The following is a 27,123-nucleotide window of genomic DNA, read 5'->3' on the forward strand; positions in this document are numbered from 1 at the left end:
TGTAGTCACCGGTTGAGAAAACGTCGAAGTTGTCGACGCGGAAGTCAAAGGCTTCGATGAAACCGAAAAAGGCATCGAAAAAGTATGAAGAGGCCTTGATGAACTCCAGAGGATCGGAATCCTACTCGGAGTCGTCGAGGTTATCGACGACATCCTCGAGGTCATGGTCGAAGCCCTCGGTACATCTACTGACTGAGATGTGTTAACAGCAGTAGGTCTGTCCTTTATTGGCGTCGACAGCGGCGTCGAGGACGGCGTCAATTCGACCGATTTGTGTGTCAACGGGCCCTTCGATAAAGGCGTCGATGATGCAGATTCATGACTCGAAGGAACTTTCGACAATGGCGTTGATGACGCAGTCTTACTGCCTTTGCTCGAGGGTTCATGACGCTCTCGGGCAGTTTCTTTCGTCGGGTGCAACGACTCGCAGTGTTTTGATTTTTCGGGTCTTTCACCCAGGGTATGACCTTTAGCCGTCTCCGAGGGGGTCGAGGCCGCTTTCTCGAAGACGCTAAGCATTTTTTTTACGGAATTCCTCCCACTTAGCTGGAGAGCTGTGTTTCGTGAGGCAGGTGACCCTTTCCGGGGAAGTGGAAGACGACGAAGAAGAGGGAGACGTACGACACCTCTGTTGAGAGTGTTTAGATCTCGAAGACTGATGGGAACAGCTTCGAGACATTGAACGGGAATGTTTCCTGTGACGGCAAGGAGACAAATGTCTCGACTCTGCCGAGGAAACTTTCGAAGAAGTTGAAGTTTTATGAGTCTTACCTCTTTCTAGCTTCTCATTATGCTCCTTCAAGGCTTTCACCGTCATGGACATACAGTCCTCGCATTCCCAACAGTGATGCTCCGATCCCAGGCACCACAAACAGATCCTGTGAGGATCCGTCAACAACATTTTCTTCCCACAATCTCGACACTTTTTGAAGCCGGACCGTGAGGTCGACGGTTCGGAAGAGGAAGCCATCCAATGAAGAAGATATCTTCGAGGAATAATAAGAAATACTTGAAGAAAGAACTGAGCAACACGATTCCGAGGCCCACGAAGCACGGAAAAACAGAACTGAGCAACGGACGCTGTGCGAGTCTATTTATATGCACGATGACGTCAGCGCCAATACGCAGGCTGTCGAGGGACACCAACTCGAGCGACGTCGACGCGCAGCGCCCTCTACTGAAAAAAAATTCTGAGGCCAGCAAGCTGGAAGTAATCTATTAATCAAGATAAGGAATACATCGGAGGACACAATCCCTTCGAAAGGTTCCTTCTTGAATTGCCCAGAACCAGAGCTGCATTGCCTCGTTGCACACTGGTAGTGATCCTACAACTCCTCTCTTGTTGAGGTAGTACATGGCCACTGGGTTGTCCGTCATTATCAGGACATTTCTTCAGTGTACAGAGGGCAGAAAGGCCTTCAGCGCTAGTCTGATTGCCCTCAGCTCCAACAGGTTGATCTGTAGTTTGGACTCTGATGGAGACCAAGGATAGTCAGATTGTTGGCGTGGGCTCTGCACCCCGTGAGTGAGGCGTCCATAACCACTGTTATCTCGACCATGGTTGCCAAAAAAGTTCTCCCTTCAGAATATTGTCCTTGCAGGCCCACAATAGAAGATCCTCTGCGACCCTGCTTGGAGCCTCAAGTAGGTCTTACATGTTGCCCGAGAACTGAGACCATTGTGTTCTGCGAGCCCATTGAAGGGATTTCATTATCAGGTGAACCTCTGGCACCAGTAAAATGCAGGATGCCATGACGCCGTGCAACCTCAAAAAGTCGAAGGCTGAGAGACGCTGGGCACTCTGAAACTTGGAGACTTACTGCAGAATGTCTTGAGCCCTCACGTCGGGAGGCGAGCTCTTTCCCAAGGATGCATCCAGAACAGCCCCAATGAACTAGAGCTTTTGAGATGGTTTCATGTGGGACTTCTTGTAAATGAGCGAGAAGCCCAGACTGTGGAGAGAGTGGCAGGTGATGTTCAGATGATCCAGGACTTGTTCGGGAGAACGTGCCCTGATCAGCCAATCCTCCAGGTAGGGGTAGACATACATCCCCCCTCTCCTGACACTCGCTGCCACCACCGCTATCAGTTTGGTGAATACCCTTGCGGCAGAACGCGAAACTGATAATGAGAACTGCCAAAGTCAAACCTCAGGTACTTTCTGTGCGTGAGATGGATTGGCACATGAAAATAAGCATCCTGAAGGTCCAATGACACCATCCAATCGTGGAGTTGGAGGGCCTGAAGGATCTGAGAAAGAGAGACCATCTTGAGCTTGACCTTCCTGAGGAACTTATTCAAGTATCTTAAGTCCAAGATGGGTCTCAGTCCTCCATCCTTCTTGGGGATTAGGAAATATGTAGCATACCATCCTTTGTTCCTCTCCTTCACAGGTACTGGTTCTATAGCACCTTTCTCTAGCAGGGTCAACATTTCCTGCACAAGGAACGGATCTGGAACCTTCAAAGAATGGCTCCCCGGTGGATGGTTCTGAGGTCTCTGAATGAAGGGGAGGCAGTAACCTTGGGCTATGGTTTGTAGTGCATAAGCATCCGAAGTAATGTTTTGCCATTATTTCAGATGCTGAGATAGTCTGCCTCCCACTGAGGTGTTGTGACTCAAGAACTCAATGAGGTTTGGAGGCGGCTGAAGCAGTGGCTATTGATAAAGATGCCACTGCTTGAGCGGGCTTTGCATCTCTCCCATGTCCACCACGAGGGAATCTTCTTTGGCCTCTTTCAACAGCCATTCCACTCGCTCTTCAAACTGAGGAGTAGTAATGAAAGGATCTACCCATCCAATATGTTCCACTGGAGTGAAAAGGCTGAGGATGTCTAATAGCGGTTAACTGGTGGATTCGAAACTTGATATCCGTGCGCTAATGATCACCTTCAGATTCTATCGCCAGTGAAATCAATCAATCAAATGTGTGCTGGCAGCAATCACTCAAATCCCGCCAACCTATCCACCCAGGTTGGTATAGATTAAGTACAAAATTAGCGCTGAGGGATGGTGATGCGCTCAGCACCAAGAATGCAATTAATAGTCTGATGACTTTCAATTCAGTTGCGAGCAGCCGACACGTGTTTCGCCGCGCTGGTCGTTTTCAAGGCTGAATAGTTACAAAACCAGAAAATAATTTACACAATGGTATAAAACAAAACAAAGCATTATTCAAATCAAAGATGACATCAAAAAACGTGTGATATTGACCAAAAACAAATGTACAAGTAAACGAAAAAGGTTTCATACAACAGTCATGTAAGTGAAAGGTATTCAAACAAAAAAGACAACATTAAGTGGAAAGTAAATTGCAGAAAAATATATCATACCACAGTTCAGGTTGGGGGTGAGGGTAAGATTAAGTTCAGTGATGATCATCAATGTCAGGAACAGAATCACATAAGATTGAAATTAATTCGTTGAAATAAAATATCTCATACATCATTTGAAATGGGGGGAACAGTAACCCCCAGGTGAATAAAGATCCAGTAAACAATTATTTTGATAGGGGATAGTGAGCAGTGAGAATGGCATTATTAGACCAAAATTTACCCAATGGCATCACAAGTCACCAGCATTGAATCCTAACCCGGTTAAGCTAATGTGTCAACTAGTAGTAAAATACTACATAAGTCCCACAAAAGTATATAAAGGAGATCAAGGCATGCACAAAACTATGATGTTATGGCCAATGTGTAATAACATGCAGTACTCAAAACCAGGTGCAAATCGTAAGGTGGGTCATGTGATAAGCGGAAGAGGAAACCGGAATGCCATTACCACAGGACACTTAACAATTCCCCACTTTATGATCCTGTAAGTGTAAACAGGATAAAATGACAAGGAAAAGTGGGCTCGGGATAATATCCATGTGCAAGAATAAAGCAGCTGTAAATGACGTTCGTAACATACCTGAAGGTTGCTCAGGTATGGACTGGGGACACCGCATGAGAAAGGTGTAGTAAATTTGGTTTAGGCGAACAAAATTCAGCTGTAATGGCTCATGACCGTATATTGTCTGCAAGAATTTGTAAAAATAAATATTTGCGTGCGTCCTGTTAAGACAATCCAGTATAAATTGGAAGATTTTTGGACTAAAATACACAACTAACGAAAAATATGCCTCTTGAATCAGAAAAAGGCAAAAGAAATGTTGCCGAGTGGCATATATGCAGATCAGAATTAAAGTGAAGCTTACATAATCAATGTCACGGTTATAGATTAATATTCTGGAGTACAGACGGAAAAAATGGAAGGAGAACGGCTCGAGAATATGTACTTACTCGTTAATTCGAGTGTTCAAAGAATCAAAGGGATAATCCCCTGCCAGTTTCACACGAACGTGTGAAAACAATGATGTATATTGAATCCGCGTACGCCACGGAAGTGACGTAGGCGGCGTGATGACGTCACGTGCAAGAGCGCGTGACGTCATGGTAAACAAACACCGTTTGTGCTGCTTTATTCTTGCACATGGATATTATCCCGAGCCCACTTTTCCTTGTCATTTTATCCTGTTTACACTTATAGGATCATGAAGTGGGGAATTGTTAAGTGTCCGGCGGTAATGACATTCCGGTTTCCTCTTCTGCCTATCACATGACCCACCTTACGATTTGCACCTGGTTTTCAGTACTGCATGTTATTACACATTGGCCATAACATCATCTTTTTTTGCATGCCTTGATCTCCTTTATATACTTTTGTGGGACTGGTGTAGTATTTTACTACTAGTTGACACATTAGCTTAACCGGGTTGGATTCAATGCTGGTGACTTATGTTCCCCCATTTCAAATGATGTATGAGATATACTATTTCAACCAATTAATTTCAATCTTATGTGATTCTCTCCTGACATTGATGATCATCACTGAGCTTAATCTTACCCTCACCCCCAACCTGAACTGTGGTATGATATATTTTACTGAAATTTACTTTCCACTTGACGTTGTCTTTTTTGTTTGAATACCTTTCACTTACATGACTGTTGTATGAAACCTTTTTCATTTACTCGTATATTTGTTTTTGGTCAATATCACACATTTTTTGATGTCATCTTTGATTTCAATAATGTTTTGTGTTGTTTTACACCATTATGTAAATTATTTTCTGGTTTTGTAACTATTCAGCCTTGAAAATGACCAGCGTGTCAAAACACGTGTCGGCTGCTCGCAACTGAATTAAAGTCATCATTTAATTTTTCATACTCAAGTGACTATTAATTGCATTCTTGGTGCTGAGCGCATCACCATGTCACGATGTCTAATAGCGGCACCCAAAGACTTGGCTGCCACTATTGAGGTCTGCAGCTTCTCAATGCTTTCGTCAGTCTTGCTGCCAAAAAGATGAGACTTGTCAAAACGTATGTTAAGGAGTCAAGACTGCACATCAAGTGCAAATCCAGACTTTTGTAACCACGCAAATCTGTGAATTACAGTGCTTGCTGGATGGCTCTGCTGACGCTGTCAGCAGAATCCACACCTGACTGAAGAGACTTGCACATGGCCTCCTTGCCATCCTTTACAATGGCCAAGAAACCGTCTCTTTCTACCCCTTTGTGAATATGCTCAGCTGCCAATGAAATGCAGTCCCATAGAGTGTATGTGAACTTTGCCAAGGCACAGGTGAAGTTGCGTGATTTAAGAGCCATGCTCCCAGTAGAAAATACTTTTCTTCACCAGGCATGTATCCTATTATCATCCCAATCCGGTGGGATGGTCGGAAAAACTGCCTGTTTAGAGGTAGCGGTTGCTGCCTGCACCACCAGACTTTCTGGGGTAGGGTGATTTAACAAGTAGCTGGGGTCACTGCTTGAAAGATGGTATTTCTTTGTCAGGTTCTTATTTACATCCAGACTTGAATCCGGTGCTTCCCAATTTGCTCTTGCTTTCTCCTGAAGAGCAATATGAAAAGGTATGATAGGATTCCTTTGAGGACCTTTATCTAGGATATCTGTACGGTCATCCTGTTCAAAAAGGAGGGCAGGTCTACTCCATCCCAGCTAATTCACTACCTTGGTCCTCAACTGCCTGTAAGAGGCATCTGCATTCTCATCCGACTCGGGCTTTCCAAATTCCAATTCCGGTGAAGTGTCCACTGCACTGGCTGTCTTCAAATTTTCATGCAGGTCTTTCAGCCTGGATTCCTCTAATATGAAACTATCAGGGACATTTGGTGTGCCATACTGCAAACCAAAGGGCGCATCATTATCAGACGGCTCATTGTCCTCATAAATAGAGCTTAGGGATTTAAAGAAATCCTTTCTTGGTAAAGGAGTGAAGGTTTTCTGTATATCAGGTAAAGACGTTGAAGGCTTCGAAAATTTCGAGCCACTTGCCCGTGGAGCCGTCAATGGCTTTGATGAAGACGTTTTCAACATCAATGGCAGCAAAGGCTTCAATGGCATTGATGACGCTGCTGACGACCTCGACTTGTGTTTACACTTATGACTCGAAGGATCCCTCGACGAGTTCTCATTGTGTCGAGGCCTCAACGGTTCTCAATGGGAATCTGGCGTTCGTCCCGGGCTCTAGGGCGCACAGGATTTGGCTTGAGCCCTATCCTTACCGGCTTTAGAAGGCGCGGTAGGAGTCTGTCCTGCCTGCTTCGAGGGTTTGTGGTTCTCGAATATCTTAAGCATTTTTTGCCTGAATGCTTCCCATTTGGCTGGAGTGGAGGCCTTAGTGGGACAGGATAAAGTCCTCTCAGGAGAGGAGTCCGTCGAGGACGTTGAAGTAGGTGATTTATGATGCTTCTTCTTCAACTTCCTCAACAATGATGAAGAGTGGTGGAACGCACTCCTTGACCTAGACCTTTTTTGCCTTCTTTTGTCGAGGAGAGTCACCTCTCGCTTCATTAGAAGAAGGTTTCTTTGCCGGGTTAGTTGACAGGGATTTCTTCGGGAATTTACCGATCGCCAATTTTCCAGTACACTCCTTCAGAGCTTTTTCGGTCATCGATTGACACTTTGAACAGGCCGAGGTTTTGTGCTCCACACCAAAACCCCAAAAGCATACTCTATGCAGATCAGTCTGTGACATCTCGTCATCGCGGTCTTGACACTTTTAAACCCCGTCTTCGCAGTAGTCGGTGTAGAAGACAGACATTTTTGGATATTTCTTGAGGAAATATCTGAAGCACGCCGTAGTTCTCAAAGCGTAAGCGTACTTGGAAAAACGGAACTAAAAAATGCTGCTGCGTGTGCTAAATGTGCCTGCAATGACATCCTCGAGACGGAGGCCCTCGAGGGACATCGAGTCGACTGCATCAACGGACAGGGCACTCTGCCAAAATATTTTTCCAAAGCAGCTGAAGCTGGATATTGGAGATATCAAAGATGAGGAATACGTGGGAGGACACAATGCATTTGAAAGGGGCCTAAGCTTGGGGAAGAGAACCCTGCAAGGCCTAAGAAAGAAAGCAAAGTATATCCTGACAAAATAGACTTAATGTTGGAAACTGAAAGGGGCCTGAGCTTGGGGAAGGGAACACTGAGAGGCCTAATCAAGTTGGAGACTAACTGCTTTGTAGTGTTGAAAGGATTGAAGCTTGGTGAAGGGAACCCTGAGAAGCTTCAAAAGGAACTGTGGTATATTTATTTAATGGTGTTTGGAGTTTGAACACGTTAAAGCTTGGGGAAGGGAACCCAATGGAACTCAGAGACACTGAAGGTATTAACTACAAGGGCTTTGTGGAAAAGGTCTTATGACCAGCTCTTTTTCTTTGGACTCATTTTTGTGATATTGACCAAACTACACCTGGTGAGAAGACTACCTGAAACCAACCTTGGTCTCCTATTTTCTGTTCAACCACTACTTTTGCTTTTTAAAGACTTCCAAACACATTTTTGTAAAGAGTGAGGGCAAGCATAGGTTTAGACACCGATGGAACATTATTTTGGACTATTAGACATCAACAGCTTTAAGGGAACCATCCGTTTAGAGTTAGGGCCAGTCAGGCATTACACCAACCCAGGCACCTTAGTAAATAAAGGGTGCAGCTAATCACGGTTCAGGCTTCAGGGATGCGGTTTTGAAGACTGCACAGCTGGACACCTTTGGCACAAAGAAATGCAGGCCTCCACAGGACAGGCAATCTCTCTTCCATGATACAAAGAAGGATACAGCAGAAGTCAGCACGATCAGGCAGGGACAGGCATCTTCGTAGGATGAACAAAGGAGCAGACCCTGCACAGCGTTTCTTCGGTGTAAGAGGCTGAAACTCCAGGACCAAACATCTCGCTGTACAAGTTGAAGATCTACCAAGTTCCAAGGATGTACTGGGAACAGGGATGGCTGCAGTGAGGTAGTCAAGGAAAGAGCTTGTCAGCCCAGAGGGTGGTCCAGGTACACTTCCAAAGGCTCAGCAGGGACGAATTCCCAAGCAGGCGTTGGGACAGGTTGTTCCCAGCAGTCCAGGGATCGAAGCACCGACAAGGGCCTTCTTGAGATCAGGATAGAGAAACAGGGTTTCACCGTGAATGGGTTAAAGGCGATGCTGGTCAGCTGCAAAGGTCTTCAGTGGGCAGCACTTCTTTGTAGGGGTGTTGGCTCCAAAATGATCTTTCAAATTGCTGCAGGAGTCCTCCATTTAGCAAGGGTTTGGACTGGAGTCGCCACTAGGCCAAACAATGGTAAGGATTTGCATTATTCAAACTGGCAGTGGCTGTGCAATCATGGACAGCTACTGGCAAAACATTCTGCCCAACAACAGACACTCTGTGGCATGGGGGCAGAAAGTCCCAGACCCTGCGTCTGGCCACACACACAGACCGCCACTTTGCCCAGGAAAGCAGAGGGAGATACCAATTCTACACCACAGAGTGCAGGAAGAAGGCCAAAGCACAAAATGTCCCAAGGACAGGCAGAAATACCAAGGCACAACCATTTTAGAGTATATGATACTCTTTATGAAATTATTGTGCATTCTCGATGATAACCTCTTCTTCGCCCCCTAGCGAGGCATTTGACTGGGTCCCCATCACTTTGATATTTTGTTCACTGATGTAATCCAATGACGGCACTGGATAGGTTGAAGAGATAATCTTGCTGAATTGCTCGTAGAACTTGAGGATGGCTCTTTCTGATCCCTTTGAAATAGGGTATTTTCCATTATATCATTTAGGGAGTACTGAGAAGCCATTTGGACTGAAATCTTTGGTTTCTGTACACAGTTACAATTTTTAAACATTTTGATAGGAGTCTTGTTCCTGATCTGTCCCTCTTCCTTTACGATGTTCTTCTCCTTTTGTTTCTTCTTTTTGGTACTCTTATTTATTTCATTTATCTGTTCCAAAGGAGAGTCCATTATCACCACTGATTGCTCTAAATTGTCCCCAATTGATCCTAGGCAAAATCATTCTTCAATTAGCTCTATCAAGGGAGGGGTATCTGAATGGAAGGACACTTCTAATCTTGGGATAGGAGAACAAGAGTTTTGTAAATGTATTTCCTTCCTTGTCTCCAACTGTCCCCCTATGGCCAACTTGTTCACCAGCAATGGGCAATTAGGTTGTACAATGGCAGGGCCATGGTGTAGGCAGTTTTCACACACATCGTTTTGTTTAGGTTAGTTTACTGCAAGAGAAATTGATTTTTTTATCTCTTCCGTTTTCAGTGCAATGTCAAGGACCTTTTCATGAAAGACCATTATTTTGAATTCCTCCTGGCTGTCAACACATTTTGTAACAATTCCCAAAACCTCATTTTGGAAGAAGCACCTGACATCTTCCTTTTTGGGCATAGAGAGTAAAATCCTCTGGTTCCATGCAATTGTTCATATTAACCCAGACTTCCTCTTTTAAAATATTGAAGACTTTTACCAATGAGGACAAAACATAATTATGAGGACAAAACATAATTAACAAAACATAATTAGTTAGAATAGTCTGTGGAACTTGATAAAAGGAACAAGTTACTTACCTGTAACTGTTGTTCTCCAGCATGGGTCTGGCATGGATTCACATGCTCATGAATATTCCCCGTCGTCAGGCTGGGAATCCTCGGTAAAGAAAAAACCAGTATCAGTTTCGTTTCTGATCTGTCTTTCGTAGTAATAACCAATCACTGGTCTCTGCGTCATACTGACCACAGCCAATGACTGCCCTCTACCTAAGCACCGCCTCTGGCAGCCATCTTCAGATTTGGAAGCACGTGAAGTGGCAGTATGATCAAGTGAAGAGCCGCAGAGGGGTAGGCGGGAGGGTTCGCATGTGAATCCATGCCAGACCCATGCTGGAGAACAACAGTTACAGGTAAGTAACTTGTTCCTTCTCCAGCATGGGGTCTGGCATGGATTCACATGCTCATGAATAAAGAATACATAGCAGTACACACATGCACAACCACGGGAGGTGGCAAAGGCTCAACATTAAGCATCACATCAACTCAACATTAAGCATCTTACCTCCTCACTAGGCTCACATCAGGCGAACAGGTTGCGCAGCACTGCTTGGCCGACCCTGGACTCCTCCCTGGAATCCCGGTCGACGCAGTAGAATTTCGTGAAGGTGTGCGTCGACCTCCACGTAGCAGCCCTGCATATGTCCAGCAGGGGCACACCAGATAGGAACGCCGTGGTAGCTGCGATCGCTCTGGTGGAATGGGCTCTCGGACGGCCAGGCAGCGGTCGGTTTGCCAACCGGTGACAGCACATGATACAGCCGGAGAGCCATCTGGAGATGGAAGCCTTCGAGAGAGCCTTCCCCTGATTGACAGGTCCAAAGTTCACAAAGAGTTGTGACGTCTTCCGAAAACCCTTCCTGCGGTCCACGTAGAACTTCAGCGCTCTAGCTACATCCAGCGAGTGCAAAGTCCTCTCAGCCGGCGACGAAGGCGACGGGAAGAACACAGGTAACACCAAGGGTTCGTTGAGATGGAAGTCCGACGGTACCTTGGGCATGAAGGAGGGGTGCGTCCTGAGCACTACCCTCGTGTCGTGGAAAGTCAAGTACGGGGCCTTGCAGGAAAGGGCCTGGATCTCTCCCACTCGTCGTGCGGAGGTGATGGCCACAAGAAAAGCTGTTTTCCACGATAGAAACTTCAACGGGGCCGAGTGCAGAGGCTCGAACGGAGGTCCCATGAGCTTGGTCAGCACCACGTTGAGCTCCCACGCCGGGGCCGGAGCCTTCACCGGCGGGAACGATCTGAACAGTCCCTTCATGAACTCCTTCACCAGACGATGAGACCACAAGGACGTCCGCCCCGTGGTTCTGGTGTATCGGGAGATCGCAGCAAGATGAATCTTGATGGACGCGTGTGCCAGACCAGCTTTGGCCAGCGTCAGCAGGTACGGCAATACTTGGGGAGCCGTAATCCGTAGAGGGTTAATCTTCTGTGCGTGGCACCAGACAGAGAACCTCTTCCATTTTGTCCGTAGCATTTAAGAGTCGAGGACGCCCTGGCCTTTGCAAGAACCTCTCTGCAATCGGCCGGTATGTCGTATCCTCCAAACTCTAGCGCTGCAGGAGCCAGGCCTGCAAGTTCAGCGACTTCGGGTCGTGGTGGAGGATGGCGCCTCCTTCCCTGGAGAGCAGATCCGCGTCCGCCGGCAGCTTGATCGGCGGGGACGCTGACAAGTCCAGAAGGTCCGGGAACCATATCTGCCTCGGCCACGCAGGTGCGACGAGGATCATCCTGCACCGTGACCTCTTGAGCTGGTTGACGAGCCGGATTAGCAGAGGCAAGGGAGGGAACGCGTAGAGGAACAGGCCCTCCCAGGGGAACGAGAAAGCATCGCCCATGCTCCTCGTCTGGGGAAACCTGCTGGCGAACCTCCGGCACTTGGTGTTCGTCGCCGTCGCGAACAGGTCGATCTGGGGTGTGCCCCACCGTCGGAAGAGGCGATCCACCAGATCCTGCCGTAGTTCCCACTCGTGGCACGAGCGCAGCTCCCTGCTGAGTGAGTCGGCGATGGTGTTTTTTATCCCTGCCAGATGAAACGGCACCAGAAAAATCCCTTGGGCGACGGCCCAATGCCACAGGTCCTGCGCCTCCTTGGACAGCGCTGGGGACCTGGTTCCGCCCTGTTTCCTGATGTAAAACATGGTGGTGGTGTTGTCGGTGAAGATCCTCACCACCTTGCCCTTGAGGGACGGAAGGAAGGACCTGAGGGCCCAAAACACTGCACGGAGCTCCAGGACGTTGATATGCAGGGACTTCTCCGTCGGGAGCCAGAGTCCCCTTGCGTGCAGATTTTCGGTGTGCGCTCCCCACCCTTCCAGGGAGGCATCCGTGGTCACAGTCTCCTGGTGGGCTGGGGTCTGGAAGTCCATGCCCGCCGTCAGATGCGCGCGGGTGCCCCACCACTGTATCGCTCGTCGGAAACTCTCGTCGAGCTTGATCCTTTCCTCGAAGCTGCCCGTCGTCTGGATCCAGCGCGCATCCAGGAATTCTTGCAACGGGCGCATCCGGAGCCTGCACATGGGAATGAGGTAGATGCAGGAAGACATCATCCCGAGGAGGGACTTGATGGACCTCACTTTGGCCGCGTCGGCCACCAACATCCGTTGCACCTTGCCCAAGATGGTCCTGGTCCTCTCCTCCGACGGGGAGGCCAGAAGGGACACTGTGTCGAGCCTCGCTCCCAGAAACAGTGCGACTTGCGCGGGCACCAGGTGGGATTTGGCGTAGTTCACGGAGAATCCCAGGTCCGTGAGGAGTTGGACGGTCCTTGCCGTGTGGACCACGGCGAGCTCCCTCGTCTTGGCGCGGATGAGCCAGTCGTCCAGGTAGGGGTAGACGTGAATCCCCTCGCGGCGCAGCTGCGCCGCCACCGGTGCGAGGCACTTGGTGAATACCCTGGGTGCCGACCGTAGTCCGAAGGGAAGGGCTTTGAACTGGTAATGACGCCCTTGGACCACGAATCTGAGGAATTTTCGGTGCCCCTTTAGGATGGGAATGTGGAAGTAGGCATCCTCCAAATCCAACGACGATAGGAAGTCTCCTTCCTCCAGCTGACCCAGGACGTGCTGGAGGGTGACCATCCGGAACTTCTGCGCCTTGATGAACTTGTTCAGACGTCGCAGGTCTAGGATGGGGAGCCATCCTCCCATCTTCTTCTTCACGAGGAAGTATCTCGAGTAGACTCCGGAGCCCCGAAGCCTCTTTGGGACGAGTTCGATGGCGCCCTTTCTGAGCATCGCCTTTACCTCCAGGAGAAGTTGAGGGACGTGAAGTTCTTTCCTGGCCACGGGGGGGACGCGCGGGCACCTTCTTTGAAACTCGAGCGCGTGGCCCCGGGCCAGGGCGTCCAGCACCCAACGGTCGGTGGAGATGGACTCCCACACGCTGACGAAGCCCGCCAGCCGGCCTCCCACCGGGGTGCTTCGGTGGGGGCCCGACCCCACGGCCGGTTCAATCCTGCTTGGACGCGGCCTTGCCGCCTTGACCTCCTTGGCGACGACGGCGGGGTCTGCTAGACTTGCCTCGTCCTCTGTAGGCCTCTTGCGACGACGAGCGGGCCGCTTGACGGTAGGAAGCGAAACCGCCGCCGGAACCTTTGGAGGCGCCCTTGCCTCCGCCGCTCCGAAAGGGCGTCCGTCGTTGCTGCAGGACTCCAAGGGCCCGGGCCGTCTCAGTATCCGCCTTGATGGCCTGAAGGGAATCGTCCACTGTCTTCCCAAACAGGTTGTTCCCGTCGAAGGGCATGTCCAGGACTCTGGTCTGGACGTCCTGCCGGAAGTCCGTAGCTTTGAGCCATCCACGACGTCGAAGGCAACCGCCGTTGCCCAGCTGACGGAACCCAGTGTCGGCGATGTCCGTCGCCACGGTGATGGCGTGGTCCGAGGCCACCTCACCTTCCTGCAGGATCTCAAGGGCCTCCGCCCTCTTGTCGTCCGGCAGAAAATCCAGCAGGGGAGCTATCTTGTACCAGAGCTCCCTGTCGTAGCGGGCCACGATAGCCAAGGCGTTGGCCGCTTTAATCGTCGTCGCTGCCGACAAGATGACTCTACGTCCCATAGCATCCAATTTCTTTCCCTCGCCGTCCGGCGGGGAAGTCGATGTGGAGGCCGCACCCCCCCCGCTTTCTTCCTGGCTGCCGCGGAGACGACGGAGTCCGGGGTAGGCTGCGCCCGGAGGCATAGGGGGGCCGTGTCCGGGACCCGGTACTTTTTCTCGTACCGGTCTCTTCTAGCTGGCGTCGTGGAAGGGTTCTTGAGGAGGGAAAGGCCCTCATCCCAAATGTCGTCCAACAGAGGCACTGCGAGGACCGTCTTCCTCTTGGCCTCGCGCCGCTGATAAAGGAAGCCTTCCTTTTTCTTCTCCTCAGGGCAGAGTTGGAAAAGCTCGGAAGCCCTGGAGATCATGGAGTGGAAAGATCCGATCTCGTCGGGCGGAGAAGCCCTGGTGGGAGGCGACGACGGAAAATCCTCGTCGTATGCCTCGTCGTCCGTACCCGTCGCTGCCGTGTCAGTCCCCGTATCATCCCCTCGGGTGGACGGGGAGGAGGGCTGGACGGGGCGCGACGGTTGAAAAGGAGGTGGTGGATGGATCCTTCTTTTCTTGGTAGGGGGAACACCAGAAGGTCCCGGTTCTGGATCCCCCGACGGGAGAGGTTCCTCTGTCGGTAACGGTAGCCTCGTCCTTATCTCGGAGCATAAGGACTGTATGGCCAACAAAATGGCCGCCGAGTTGTCTTGCGGCGCTGGCAGAGGGGAATCCGACGGGCGAGCAGGGGCCCCGTCGGTATCCTCGACGATGTCGTCGTCGTCACCTGCGCCGGGGTCCATTCCGACGGGCTGGCCTTCTTCCACGCCTAGGCCGTGGCTTAAGACCTCGATCAGCTCCTCTTCTGAGGTTGAGGCCGAATCTACGACGACGCCCTGCCCCCCCTTCTTCTTCCCCACGGAGGGTTTCACGGGGGTCCTATCGATGGGCACAAAGGAAGACTCCCTCCGAGGAGGCAGGGAGATTCTGGGCCCTGAGGTCGCCACCACTGGTGCAGCCACCACAGGCTGAGCCAGGGCCGCCGCGACCGTTTCGATAGAGGGCTTGGTCGGATGGATCAAGGCCTTCACCACCTTAGGTGCGCTCACCGCCTTATCCTTGAGGGAGGGGGCACTGCCACGCTCCTCCTCTGCCTTAGAGCTCGACCGGGGCCTCTCCAGGAGCTTCGCCGGGTGCTCGGCCTTCCTCTTACCCGACCCAGAGCGTTGGCTCGTGGTTGATGGTGCCGGGGAGGGTGCGCCCTGCCTGGCGCCCGTAGAGCCCGACCGTTCGGCGCTCCCGGTGCCAGCGGACTCGCGGTGCTTGGCCTTATGTTGGGCCCCCGTCGCCGGGGCGCCCTCAAAGGTCTTAGAAGACCGCTCGGATTTCTTCTTCTTCTCGCCAGACGGGCTCTTACCCTCCAGCCAGTTGGCGAGACGTTGATGGCGGTCCTTCATGGTCCGTTCCGACATGTTGCCGCAAAACGCACAGTCCTTCTCCACGTGCGTCTTGTCCTCATGAAGGCAGTAAAGGCAGAAAGAGTGTTCGTCCTCCTTGAAGACGTTCTGCAGCTGGCATCCAGGGCAGACCCTGAACAGCTTTCCGGGCGTCGAGCTTCCCTTCTCCTGGGCCATCTCCGAGACCGGGCCTGAGAAGCTTCTGGAGTCCTCCGAAGTGTAGCTCGACGAAATCTTCACCCTTGAGGGGCACAGATGAATCCGACACGGGTCCCCGTTGATCGGATGTAGGATTGGTGGAGCTTGAGGCTCTTTTGACCGAAAGAATCGAAGTTTTTTGTGAAAAAGCGCGAAAAATAGCACTAACGCTCGAGAGCAATAGCACGAGGATCCCAACACATGAACGTGCGGTAAAAATCTGAAGATGGCTGCCAGAGGCGGTGCTTAGGTAGAGGGCAGTCATTGGCTGTGGTCAGTATGACGCAGAGACCAGTGATTGGTTATTACTACGAAAGACAGATCAGAAACGAAACTGATACTGGTTTTTTCTTTACCGAGGATTCCCAGCCTGACGACGGGGAATATTCATGAGCATGTGAATCCATGCCAGACCCCATGCTGGAGAATAGGGGATTCGCTTAGTGCGGATTCAGCTTCGCAGGCAGGGGTGTGAAACATCTCAGTAGTATTTGGCAATGAATCATGCATCAAACTGCTTCCAGGTAACATAGCGCTTTTTCTGCCATCACCAGTCAGCACCGACTCAGAAGGCAAGGAAAGTCTCAATCTCATTTTTCAGTTTAAAGACTTATTAACATTTCCTGCTGGTATTTAAAAACCTAGAATGTGGGCATTTTCACAGGGGAAAAACTCTGATTAACCTTTTTATAATCGTGGATCTGAGGGTAAAATCAAGCGCTGGTGATATGCTCTCTAAATTTGTAGTCACGACCCGGGCCAGGGCCTCCGTTTCACAGAACAAGACTGAAGTTGCTCTGCTTCACACCAGCAAGTCAAAATCATTGCAAATGATATCCATTTCTGAGGAAGGCAGAGAGCTTGGCAGATTTGATAAGTTAGCCGGCCCTCCCTTCCATGACTAGGGAGATTCATAATGACTAGTGCAAAGAATACAATAACGGTACACTCACTGTTGCGCCTTTCACTTTATCAGCCGACGTCCCCAGAGGAGGTCCTTCTGTAACTGGTGCGGAAAGGAAGTAACAGCGATAGTCCTCTCCGGCGAATACTACGCACACCGAGCACAAAGCACCAAACACAGAAACACACAGGTGCAGACTGTGCGTGCTCCGCACAGCCAGCTATTATTTAACGTCTTGGGCTGTCTCTCCCTCAAAGCGCCTCCTGGACACAAACAGTGTAAAGGAAATCCAAACTGGGAAGGCAATTTTCCACAGGTACCAGAGAAACACACAGCTGCACACCGCTAGTAATGGTGAGGACCTGAAGGCAGAATGCCTTATCTAACTAAACTCCCTCAGGGACTTTCAAACTCTCCCTGCACTTCCAACGGTTATTGTTCTACTGGGATTTGGGAATTGTAGCTTACAAATACCCTGTTGGACTGAGGAACCATCTAGCACCTGCAGTCTCACCACTCCCTTTCCTACGCTTTCCTCTGGTCTCCTTTACCTCACTCCTCCCACCAATCCACTGTCTCTTCAATGTTCTCACTCCTACTAGGTCTTGCCTCCACTCTTTGATGTAAGCCCTTCTTCCACTACTCTACTGCTCCTTTCTCTGCATTCCTACTCCCCTCATTCACACTTCTACTTCCTCCTGCACATTACTACTCCCTTCTCCATACTACTACTCTGCCTCCGCTGCACTACTACTATATCCTCCACACTAGTACTCCCACCTCCACAATGCTACTCCCACCTGCACACTACAACTCCCACCTGCACACTACAACTCTCTCCCACAAAACACCACTCTCTGTGTAGGCGATGTTGCTCAGATGGTATTGTAGCTTGGTGTATTGCAACCTGATAGTCCTAGATAGGCCTTCTGCAAGCAGTCGAGCGGTCTTGGCGATCTTTCTAAAGATTGCTGAGACAGCTCAACTGCTTGTAGAAGGCATATCTAGGTCCATCAGGGTGCAATACACTAAGATATAATACAATCCGAGCATCATCGCCTACACTAATGTGCAACAAATTTACCACAAGCCTTGAAAAAGACAGAGGAGGATCGAAACACGTGTTGGCTAATTCTTTTATTAAATCCACCCCATGACCAACCTCTTCTGACTAGCTTGAGTTCTTGTGAAAGGACAGAAGTATCTGTAAACCAGAACCACTTACTCACTGCTTATGTAACCAGGGTTCTAACCAGTTTCTGTTCACACCAATTTTGAGATGGAAGGGCGTCATACAGAGAAGTAGACAGGGTAGGGCCTGAGCGGGCAAGGCACACCATACATCTGTAAATGCCCACTCAGCAGCACTGTGTGGGCATTTACAGATATTAATGTCATTGTGGTGGGCCCAAGTACATTAGCTTCGGGTCCAACTTCTTTGACAATCCTGGCTACGCCTCTGCGCTGTCTCCTTAGAACTCCCTCATAGGCAGCAGGGTCCAACACGCAATCTAACTGATCAGCGCAGTAATCTACATATTCTAGTTCCCTGCCTTCACCTCACAAGTCCCATACACGTAGTCACTCCGTACACTTAACTTTCTAAACCCATTACCCACACTGACACTAAAACACACACTCGTACAGCACTACCATTTTCACTCTTCAGTCAATACCTCAACTTCTCCAATGATAGCCAATAATTTTCAATGCTTTATTAAGGCAGGCAACTATCACAAAACAACAAGGGGTTCCCCCCCTCTGTCATCTTACCCGAGATGAGGACCCCCGTTCATCAGATCGAAAACCTGAGCAGGATTTAGCAGCTGCTTAAATCTTCGTAGAAACTTCACGCCCTGATTGTCGCCGCTTTTAGAGTTCACGAAGACCAGCAGAGGACTAGTGCAAGATGGAGGACAGGATGCTTTCCAGAAACCTACAAAAGAGGAAGAGACAGAAATAGATTAAAGGGAAAAAGAGGAGTGCATGACAGATCACAGGACTCCTATAAGTGTCCTGCAAAAGATAACAGCGGAGTCACAAGAGGACTACTGCATGAATGAGCATGCACCGGAGGAGAAAAAGTGTTTACTGGAGGATAGGACTTAGGAAAAAAGGACAGGGCCGCCTCCACAACCATGTGTGTACGGTGAACATGAGTCACAAAGGGATAGGCATAGGATTTGTGCAGAGAGGACAGGTTGTCTTTCAAGCACATTGTCTTGGGAGGATAGCTCAGCGGTAACGTGCTCGCCTTGGAAGCAAGATGACACGGAGCAACACAGGTACGATCCCCGGGTCCGTGCTTAGAGACCTCTGGGTATTAAGCACATTATAAATAACCTATCATATCACTATGAGAAGGGCACAGAAAAAACATGTAGAGAAAACAGGAGACCCTCAAGGTACTGCATAGGAGGAACCTAAGACATACATTTGTTAGGCAAGATTATATGTAGTAACCATGTGGGAGACTACACCAGCCCTGTCCTCTGGGCAATAGGTAACCCCAACTTTGGTATAGGCCTGTACTACACAAGTTGGTAGAGTGACTGAGCAGCCAGGCTTATCTCAAGAGGGGTCAATGTGAGCTGTAGGGTTGCAACATAGAGATTCACAGTGACAGGTATTCAAATAACACTTATACTCAACGTGTCTTGATTAAAATAATTATTTATTAATTTAACAGTCAGTTTTAAAATAAGACTTCTTTAGAAGGGAGAAATATGCAACACTTAAATACACTTCAAAATACACTCCTTCAGTTCAATAAAGTAAGTAGATACCCTTTTGGGATGGCACTCAGATATTCCTACACCCTGAAGTGACTTCAATAGTTAGGACACTGTGGACATTAATATACCACTTAAATGGTTATACTGAAGGTATGGCAAAAAGGAAACGGTTAGGGAAAGAAACAAAGGTTAACGTTCCTCAAACAGGTAAGTACTTTTCAATCCCCAAATGAAGTATAGGTTAACCCATTCCTAGCTATACAAGTAAGGTATGTATGACTATCTGAAGGGACAGATCAACCCAAAGTGAGAGGGTAAGGAGAGTCTTCAGGGAGCCAGGACAGCCAATGTCAATTGGCTAGGGGAACTGAGGCACTTCTTAAAGATAGCACAACATGTTTGCACAATGTTAAAGAGAGTTTTGTTGTAAAAAGAAATCACTGTTGGGCCACAAGCTGGGAGGCTTGTGAAGAGCAAAGCTGCAAGCAACTCTGCAAAGGGCAGAAAATGCAAGTCTACAATGAGAGCAAACAAGATACACGTGACAAGGGGTAAGTACCCCTGGTTTCACAGTACCTTGAGTCTGAAGAAAAAGTTCCAGCTGGCTTCTGTTCTTGTTGTCCTGCAGATCCTGTTGTTCCTGGGCCTCAGTCGTGGGGACAAGAGGGATGACATCCGGAGACTCCTGCACTACAGTTTGAAGGTGGGCGGCAGCAATGGGCACAATTCAGATCAGCGGCACTTCGCATTTTCAGCTACTCGCAAATAGCACCACCTGTGTGTGTGTGGACTTTCCTTGCTTCTGGGGTCTAGCACTCTGTTGAGGTGACTCAGGCTTGGTTAGTCCTACTTCAAGGGAGTCTGGAGTATCTTCCTGGAGCTCAGGTCCGGCTTAAAGGCGATGCACGCAATTCTGGTGTTCCTGTCCCCTGGCACTTGGTTCCTGCCGCAGCAATGAAGTACAGCCAGCAGAGAGAGGGGTTCCAGTCGAGTTCGTCTTGGGGCTGATAGGTCCCACCAACCAAAGGGGAGAAGTCGTCCTTTCCGGGCTTCTCTAGTAGACTAGAAATTCGTAGCTTCAGCAATGCAGCAGGGCTTCACCAGGCAAACCAACGGTCCAGGAGGGTGCAGCAAGCTTCTCTTGCAGTCTCTACTTCGGTCCCTTCGTCCAGTGGTCGACTCTGCCTTCCTTGCAAAAGACCTCACCTTTTATACAAGTTTCTCCCATTCATTTGCAGCCTAGCTGCCACTCACGCAGCAGGGTGGCTGTCCTCCAAGGACAGTCCGCCAGCCAATCACCTTTGGGTGCATTCCTGTAACCAAGGAGGCCAAGCACAGGGAGTTTTAGGATCCTCCCTCGCTTCCTCCCCTGCCAGACATGCTGGAGCCAGAGGCAGGCTTCACCAGTGAATCCCACCAAAGATAAAACGAACAAAGGGACCAAACCTGGTTTGGCGCACAGAGTAAATCTCAAGAAGGACCTTTCCAACAAGAAATGGCGAAAAAAGAAGACCAGGCCATTTTGACAAAATGGGCGCCCATGGGTGCAATATTGCAGTTGAGGATTCAGACTGCGGTAAAAACGCACAAGGGTAGGGAAAAGTAAACCACTGCCACCAGCCATTAATTGTAGAAAAGGTTGTATACTAATTTACCTTTTCACAATTGACCTCGAGAGAATCGACCTCGGGAGAATTTACCTAATTTAGAAGGTCAATTAGGACATATATGCGGGGGGAAACCCCCCCGCAGCTCCCCAACCAATTCAAAATCCCCCGCAACCCTCCACCCAATCCCCTTATATTATTTAGAATCCAAAACCAACCCAATACATACATAAAATAACTAAAATATTATAAAGGTCAATTTTGCAGTAGGTCAATTAGGACCATTATAATTAGGTCAATTGTGCAAAAGGTCAATTGTAAAAGGTCAATTTGGGTAATACCTGTAAGATTGTGTCTGAAACACTTGTGTACGAGCGCGATACAAATAAAATACCATATCATATGTGTTGGGTCTACAAAGAGAAAAAGATAAGTAAAGTCAATTTCACTTTACTATTCTTGGAAACAGTAGTTTATCCAAGAGAAGGTATTTAACCATTAGCAGAAATCCAAAGGATTTCTCTGTGACACTGCACTGAGGGTACTGTGTGTCACAATGTAAAAAGATGATGCCTATGGAGTTTGTCAGACTCCAAAACCAAAATAAACACAGGGTTCAAATCAAATAAAAATACATGAGAGAGTGGAAAAAAGGTCCCACTCTCTCCAGGATAAAAATGAAAAGTCCTAAATTCCAGCAAAATAGCTGGGGGTCTCTAAGGTAGAAGGGAATTAACACAGAAATGAAAATTCTCCCTAACAACATTGAAAGACAGAAGGGGATGGGTCAAAGATTAGGAGAAATAATGTTTTCTGAAACCTAACATAGGAGGCACAATAAGACGCTTGAGACACTGCTGTGGAAACATCAAGGTTACTGGCAAGACAAAGCTAAAGACGAATGTATGGACAACGGGAATGCTTTCCAGAATCCGGCACATGAAGAACACAAGCTATCACTTGACATTCAAAGGGTGGTGGGCTGAGGCTCAGTGTAAGTTACATACATAGGGTTATGAACCCTCCACAAAAGAGTGAACAAACATTATAGGGGGTTATATGGTGATGAACAGGGGACTAGAGCAGCTATCAGCAGTTGAAAAAGGGACAGCAATTTCCACAACCCATACAAGAGAAGGTCAAGGCGTATCTATAATGTCACAATAGATCTGTAGATTGAGTACCACAGAACCTAATACAAGGCGGTCGGGATTGTTTCTAGATTCCTGCAGAGGTGAGACAGTCTGATGTGTCACAAAAGAGCCAGCGAGTAACAGCAGGAGGCCTAGCTTGAGATGCGAGGAAGTTAGAACCGGATGTAAAAGCTTAGTCTGAACAGAAAGATAATTCAGTGGTTTGGTGTGGACATGAGGTGAGTCAACCTATTTATTACATGGGGGAAAGGAACAAAAAGAAAAACAGGCCCGCTCTATTTTGATTTTCCTTAAGCCTGTTTCCCTAGCAGACGTACACAAAGTTTCATGCGATTCGAAAGCAAGGTAATATGAATAAACGGTAACATGGCTAACTGTAAATGACCCTGCAAACATGCGACTTATTTGTGTATCAAATCACGACACTATGTACATGTGCAGCCAGCATCAGTGAATTTTGCATTACAATATAATTAGCACTGTATGTTCCAATAATTGAATGTATACTTTATGTTCATTTATCGATAACTTTCAAATATCACGCGCTTTCTACATCTATGCATCTACAAGCACCGAAGTTATCTAAATTATGCAGACATTGACATTAGCAAATGCTCCTTGGCGGATGTCCACTAGATGTCAGTCTTTCTTTTTGTAAGTATGAATGAAACGCATAATATTATATGGAGTGGAATCAAAATCTTTAATGGTGAAGCTTACAATTCCAATTTCCCTTTCCTTTTCAGTTTTTGAGAAATCTTGCTGAACACAATGGGACAGACATGGTAATCGCCGTCTATTCGATGAAGAATTTAAGAGGACCGAAATGTATATTTACGAAAACACATACACTGATCTAAGTCAAGTAGCACTCAGCAAAAGTATGAATGCTAAGATATTGACTAGCATCACCCAAATCCACAGGATCTAGCAAGACACCTGCTCACACTGAACAATGGGACCCACTTATTATGTCAGACAGGCAAAGGAGAAGTCTCTTCGATTTAATTCCAATGAATCATATGGCAACATTATTTGTCCTTATTATATTTAAATTGAGCATCTTTCTCGTATTGTCTGGTGTTATGGATCGTTTTCCTGTGCTTCTACTGCAGCATGGACTTATAAGTGACAGATGCTGCAAACGTGTTATTAGTGCATTTGTGAAATCGCCTTGTTGCAATACAATATTAGTATAGTATGGGACCTCGGTTTTAGAAATTGTGATTCATTATTTGATGGACTAGCAAAGCATTACCTGGTTGGCATATTACCTGGTTGGCATTAGAACCGCTGACAGTGTTTCGAAACATAGGTGCCCTGAATTGTCGTGTGATTGGGACGCTCAACAGTGAAGGATCATGGCTATTTATGACCGAACGGAAAAGTACCAGCACATGCAAAAAGGGAATTGGTGACCTCTGGTGGCTGGACTTTCTAAAAGGTTCCGGGTCAAGTAATGGGTGCGACAAATACACCTACATCAGCAAAGGATTGCTAAGGATATCGAAGGAGGACTGAGTTGCATTGGTTTTCTTATCAACAGTAGGGAGCTGGTCTCTCTCCTCGGCAAGTGACTCTTTGGAACGTCCTCCCTGCCCCCCTCAGACTTGAGCCGGACCTCCTTAAATTCCAGAAACTTCTAAAAACTCTGCTTTTCTCTACCTCTTTCCCTTCCCTGCTAATCACCTCACTGCTGCTGAGACTAGCAGCCTGGTATTCAAATATCTGACAGGTTACCAGGGCCTCTAGCCAGTCAACCCCAGCACCCTGCCCGCACTCCCCTCAGCACAGCCCCTCTGGACCCCCTGCCTGGCGGCTGTACATCCCACCCATGGGATTCCTCTGCCCTAGCCCTTGCCATTGCCCCCACCCTGGCTCCCCTTGCACTTTCCTCCTAAACTCCCACCAGCACTTCACCATACCTTGCTCCCTCCCACACCCTTCCTTCCCTATCTCCTGCACTTCTCTTCACTGCACTTGCACGTCCGAATACCTTGATCCGAAAAGTCGCTCCAGAGCAGTGGAGTGCATGTAGAGAAGTCCAGGGCAACCTTCACTTACCTCTGACTAAAGCCGTTGCTTGCATCCCTTTAGCAAGTCCATTAACAGGGTTGCCAACCTTGATTATATCCTCTTGAATATTAGAGACTTCAAACTAGAAAATATCCACAGGAGTTTTCGTTGTTCTGCTGCTTGTCAAGATTTGAGCCCTCTCTAAACTGCCTTTAGCTAGGGTTGGTTTTGGACTTTAAAAGACTTGCTGTGCGGTGAAACTGCCTCTAGAACCTCAAGCCCTGCCAGTATAACACTAACCAAATATTTTCCTTCCCAAAAGTCACTATCTTATATGTGTATGCAGAGTAAATGTCTTTACTGTATTTCTGCTAAGGTTTGCAAGTGCGCGTTATTACCGATAATACGATAGAACTGTCATTACTGTCAAAAGCTGTAAGAAATGTAACCGCAAGCAACTACAAACTAAGCAGTGGCCTTTGAAAAGTATCCTAAAGTGATCCTATGTGTTTTGGTTCTATGTACTAAGCATTTAAACATGATTCTTGTGTAAATATAATAAATATATATATTAATATACATTTATTGAGGATGTTTTTCTTTGATGTGCATTTCTGACAAGGTTCAGTGTACTTACCCACAGCTCACATTTTCCTCTTATGATAAGCCTGACTGCTATGCAACTCTGCCAAGCTTCCATGAGTAGTACAGACTGATTCTAAGAGTTGGGGATCTACGAACCATTGGGATAGTATTGTGAAGTCCTACTTTCCAGAGGACTTTAGGAAAACTCCCCTAACAGTCAAGTTTAATGCATCCCCGCACCCTTCTATACTTCTCTCCTTCTCAAGGTCTCTTCTCCTTGGTTCTCAGTCCAGGTTTATGAAGTTCCCTCACCCTTCTTCTAGCTTTTACAAGGGGGAGCTGCCTCCTGAGCCTCAGCTCTGGACTGGACCCTGTTGGTGCAATCTGTAGGTGGGTAGTTGAGTTATAGGCCTTCCAGCAAGGGCAGAACAAAAGGAAGATAGATGGGTGTCCTAAAGTCCTGACAGAGTTCTCACTGTGCATCCAACTGCCTTCTCTCTCTCATGGTCCTGGCTCTCCAGCCACCCATTCTAGTTTCCCTCTCCCCCTCTGTGTCTCTGCCTCAAGTCTTATTTCTAAAGGCACCTGTCTTGGACCTTCCTCACCATCTCTTCTTCCTGAGATCTCCTTCCCCCCCTCGATGCCTTCCCACAAGCCTGTGCCTCCACCCCTCCTACTGCTTTGTGCCTTAGCTTCAAACATCTTCTCCTCCTAGTTAATGTTCTTTCCCTACTCTGCTGATGTAAAGTCTCCTTCGTCCTCAACAATATTCCACTCCTTCTCTGCACTTTATACCCGTATCCCAGCTTCACAATAGAAGATTAACACTTAGTATACGTGAATAATTTCACCCTGCTTAGTTGAACCTAGAAAACTTGAATAATCTCACCCAGTGGTACCACTCATAGTAACCATGAGTGCACCCATTCGACAAAGGGCAACCGGAAACGACCACCGTGCACCACCCCACTTCCTGCCAACCCTACCTCCTGTTCCCGCCTTCCCAAATCATCACACCCTCCACCCCATCCCCCACCCATCCTCATACACGCTCCCCTCACAAGCTGCCCAAGTACACCCCGCCCAGCAATCATGCCCCCCACGTCTCTCCTATCAACTCCCACCATCATCCCACCACGACCACACCCCTTCCCCCTCCCTAAAAACTGCACCCCTAGCCCTAGCAAGAACAGAAGCCTCCTCCCTCTCCCCCTCTGACCCCCCTACCCTCTCCCACACACCAATCGCAACAAAGACACTACAGAGGAAATGTACCTGGTCCCCCTCAATCTCTCAGCACCCATCGCCTCCCCTGTCTCGACCCACCACCTCATCCCCCCCTTCACCACCCTCACCCCACGCCTCACCCTGCTTGAAACCCCTCTCCCTTGATTTCTCACCGACCATGGCTGAAACCCCTAACCCAACACTCCCCACCTTCAAATCTCCCGGACCAAACCGCAACATCCCAACACATGCGCCCATCCACTCCCACCCAAAATCCACCAACTTCTCTGCCCGCCCACTCTTCCCATCAACCATCAACCACCCCACCCCTCTAGCTCTCCTATCTCCACCCTCTTCCCCCCCTTCACCCATCTCTGCAGCACCGACATCACCTCTTCTACTGAAGTGAACTGCATCCTATTTAATGCCCGATCCGTAGCAAAAAACAGACACAGCATATTTGATCTCCTCGCCTCTGACAAACCAGACCTGGTCTTCATCACCAAAACCTGGTTCTCTGACGACTTCGCACCTATCGCCAATGAACCCCCACCCCCCACTCCCCCGACTACTCCCTCATCCCACTGAACCGTCCGTCTAGAGGAGGAGGAATAGCATTCGCCTTCAAATCTTACTTCCACGCCTCAATCATTGACAACCAACCTTCCATCCCTTCCTGCGAATCACTCCTCGTCAAACTATCACTTTCCCCTTTGTTCTCCCACAGCTTCCTAATAATCTACAGACCCCCTGGCTATGACAGACAATTCTCTAACAACCTCGGCGACTGTATTGCCACACTCCAACTAAACCATCCCAACCTCACCCTTCTGGGAGATTTCAACATATGGCTCGACATTCTCACCAACCCTATGACACACTCTATTTGACGGCCTAGACGCAATTAACCTCCAACCCCACATAAACGGCCCTACCCACTATAAAGGACACACGCTTGATGCCATCTTCAGCTCACACAACCGTATATATCAAATCCCCCCACCCCTATCATCTGGTCCGATCATTTCATTGTTTCTTTCACCATTCGCTCTCCCACCCCTCTGCCCGTACCCGAACCTGAACCTCTGACTATACGCAAATGCTGGAAGAAACTAACAATCCTTCCTGACCTAGCTGACGCACTCCTCCAGTCTCCCCCGCCTACCTGCCTACTCAATAATCAACTAACGCCCGATGCCTTTGACTCTTGGCTCAACACCTCTCTAACGTGACGAACACCCACTTGCAAACCATCAGCCCGCGGTGGCCGCTTTCCTAGATGGTTCACTCCTGAATTGAAGACCAGTAAAC

General features: G+C 48.5%; 1 protein-coding gene across 2 annotated transcripts in view; it reads right to left on the reverse strand.

Moving 5' to 3' along the window:
* Positions 1-27,123, reverse strand: part of DGKD (diacylglycerol kinase delta) — a 1,999,080-nt gene that overhangs the window by 1,117,613 nt on the left and 854,344 nt on the right. For both annotated transcript variants that reach the window (XM_069617880.1, XM_069617879.1), the window contains exon 9: positions 18,262-18,424. In XM_069617880.1, coding sequence (XP_069473981.1) covers positions 18,262-18,424 — 163 coding nt within the window. The remainder of the gene's footprint in view (positions 1-18,261; positions 18,425-27,123) is intronic.

This window comes from Ambystoma mexicanum, chromosome 10, assembly GCF_040938575.1.
Source record: "Ambystoma mexicanum isolate Mex_15411 chromosome 10, UKY_AmexF1_1, whole genome shotgun sequence".
Lineage (NCBI taxonomy): Eukaryota > Metazoa > Chordata > Amphibia > Caudata > Ambystomatidae > Ambystoma > Ambystoma mexicanum.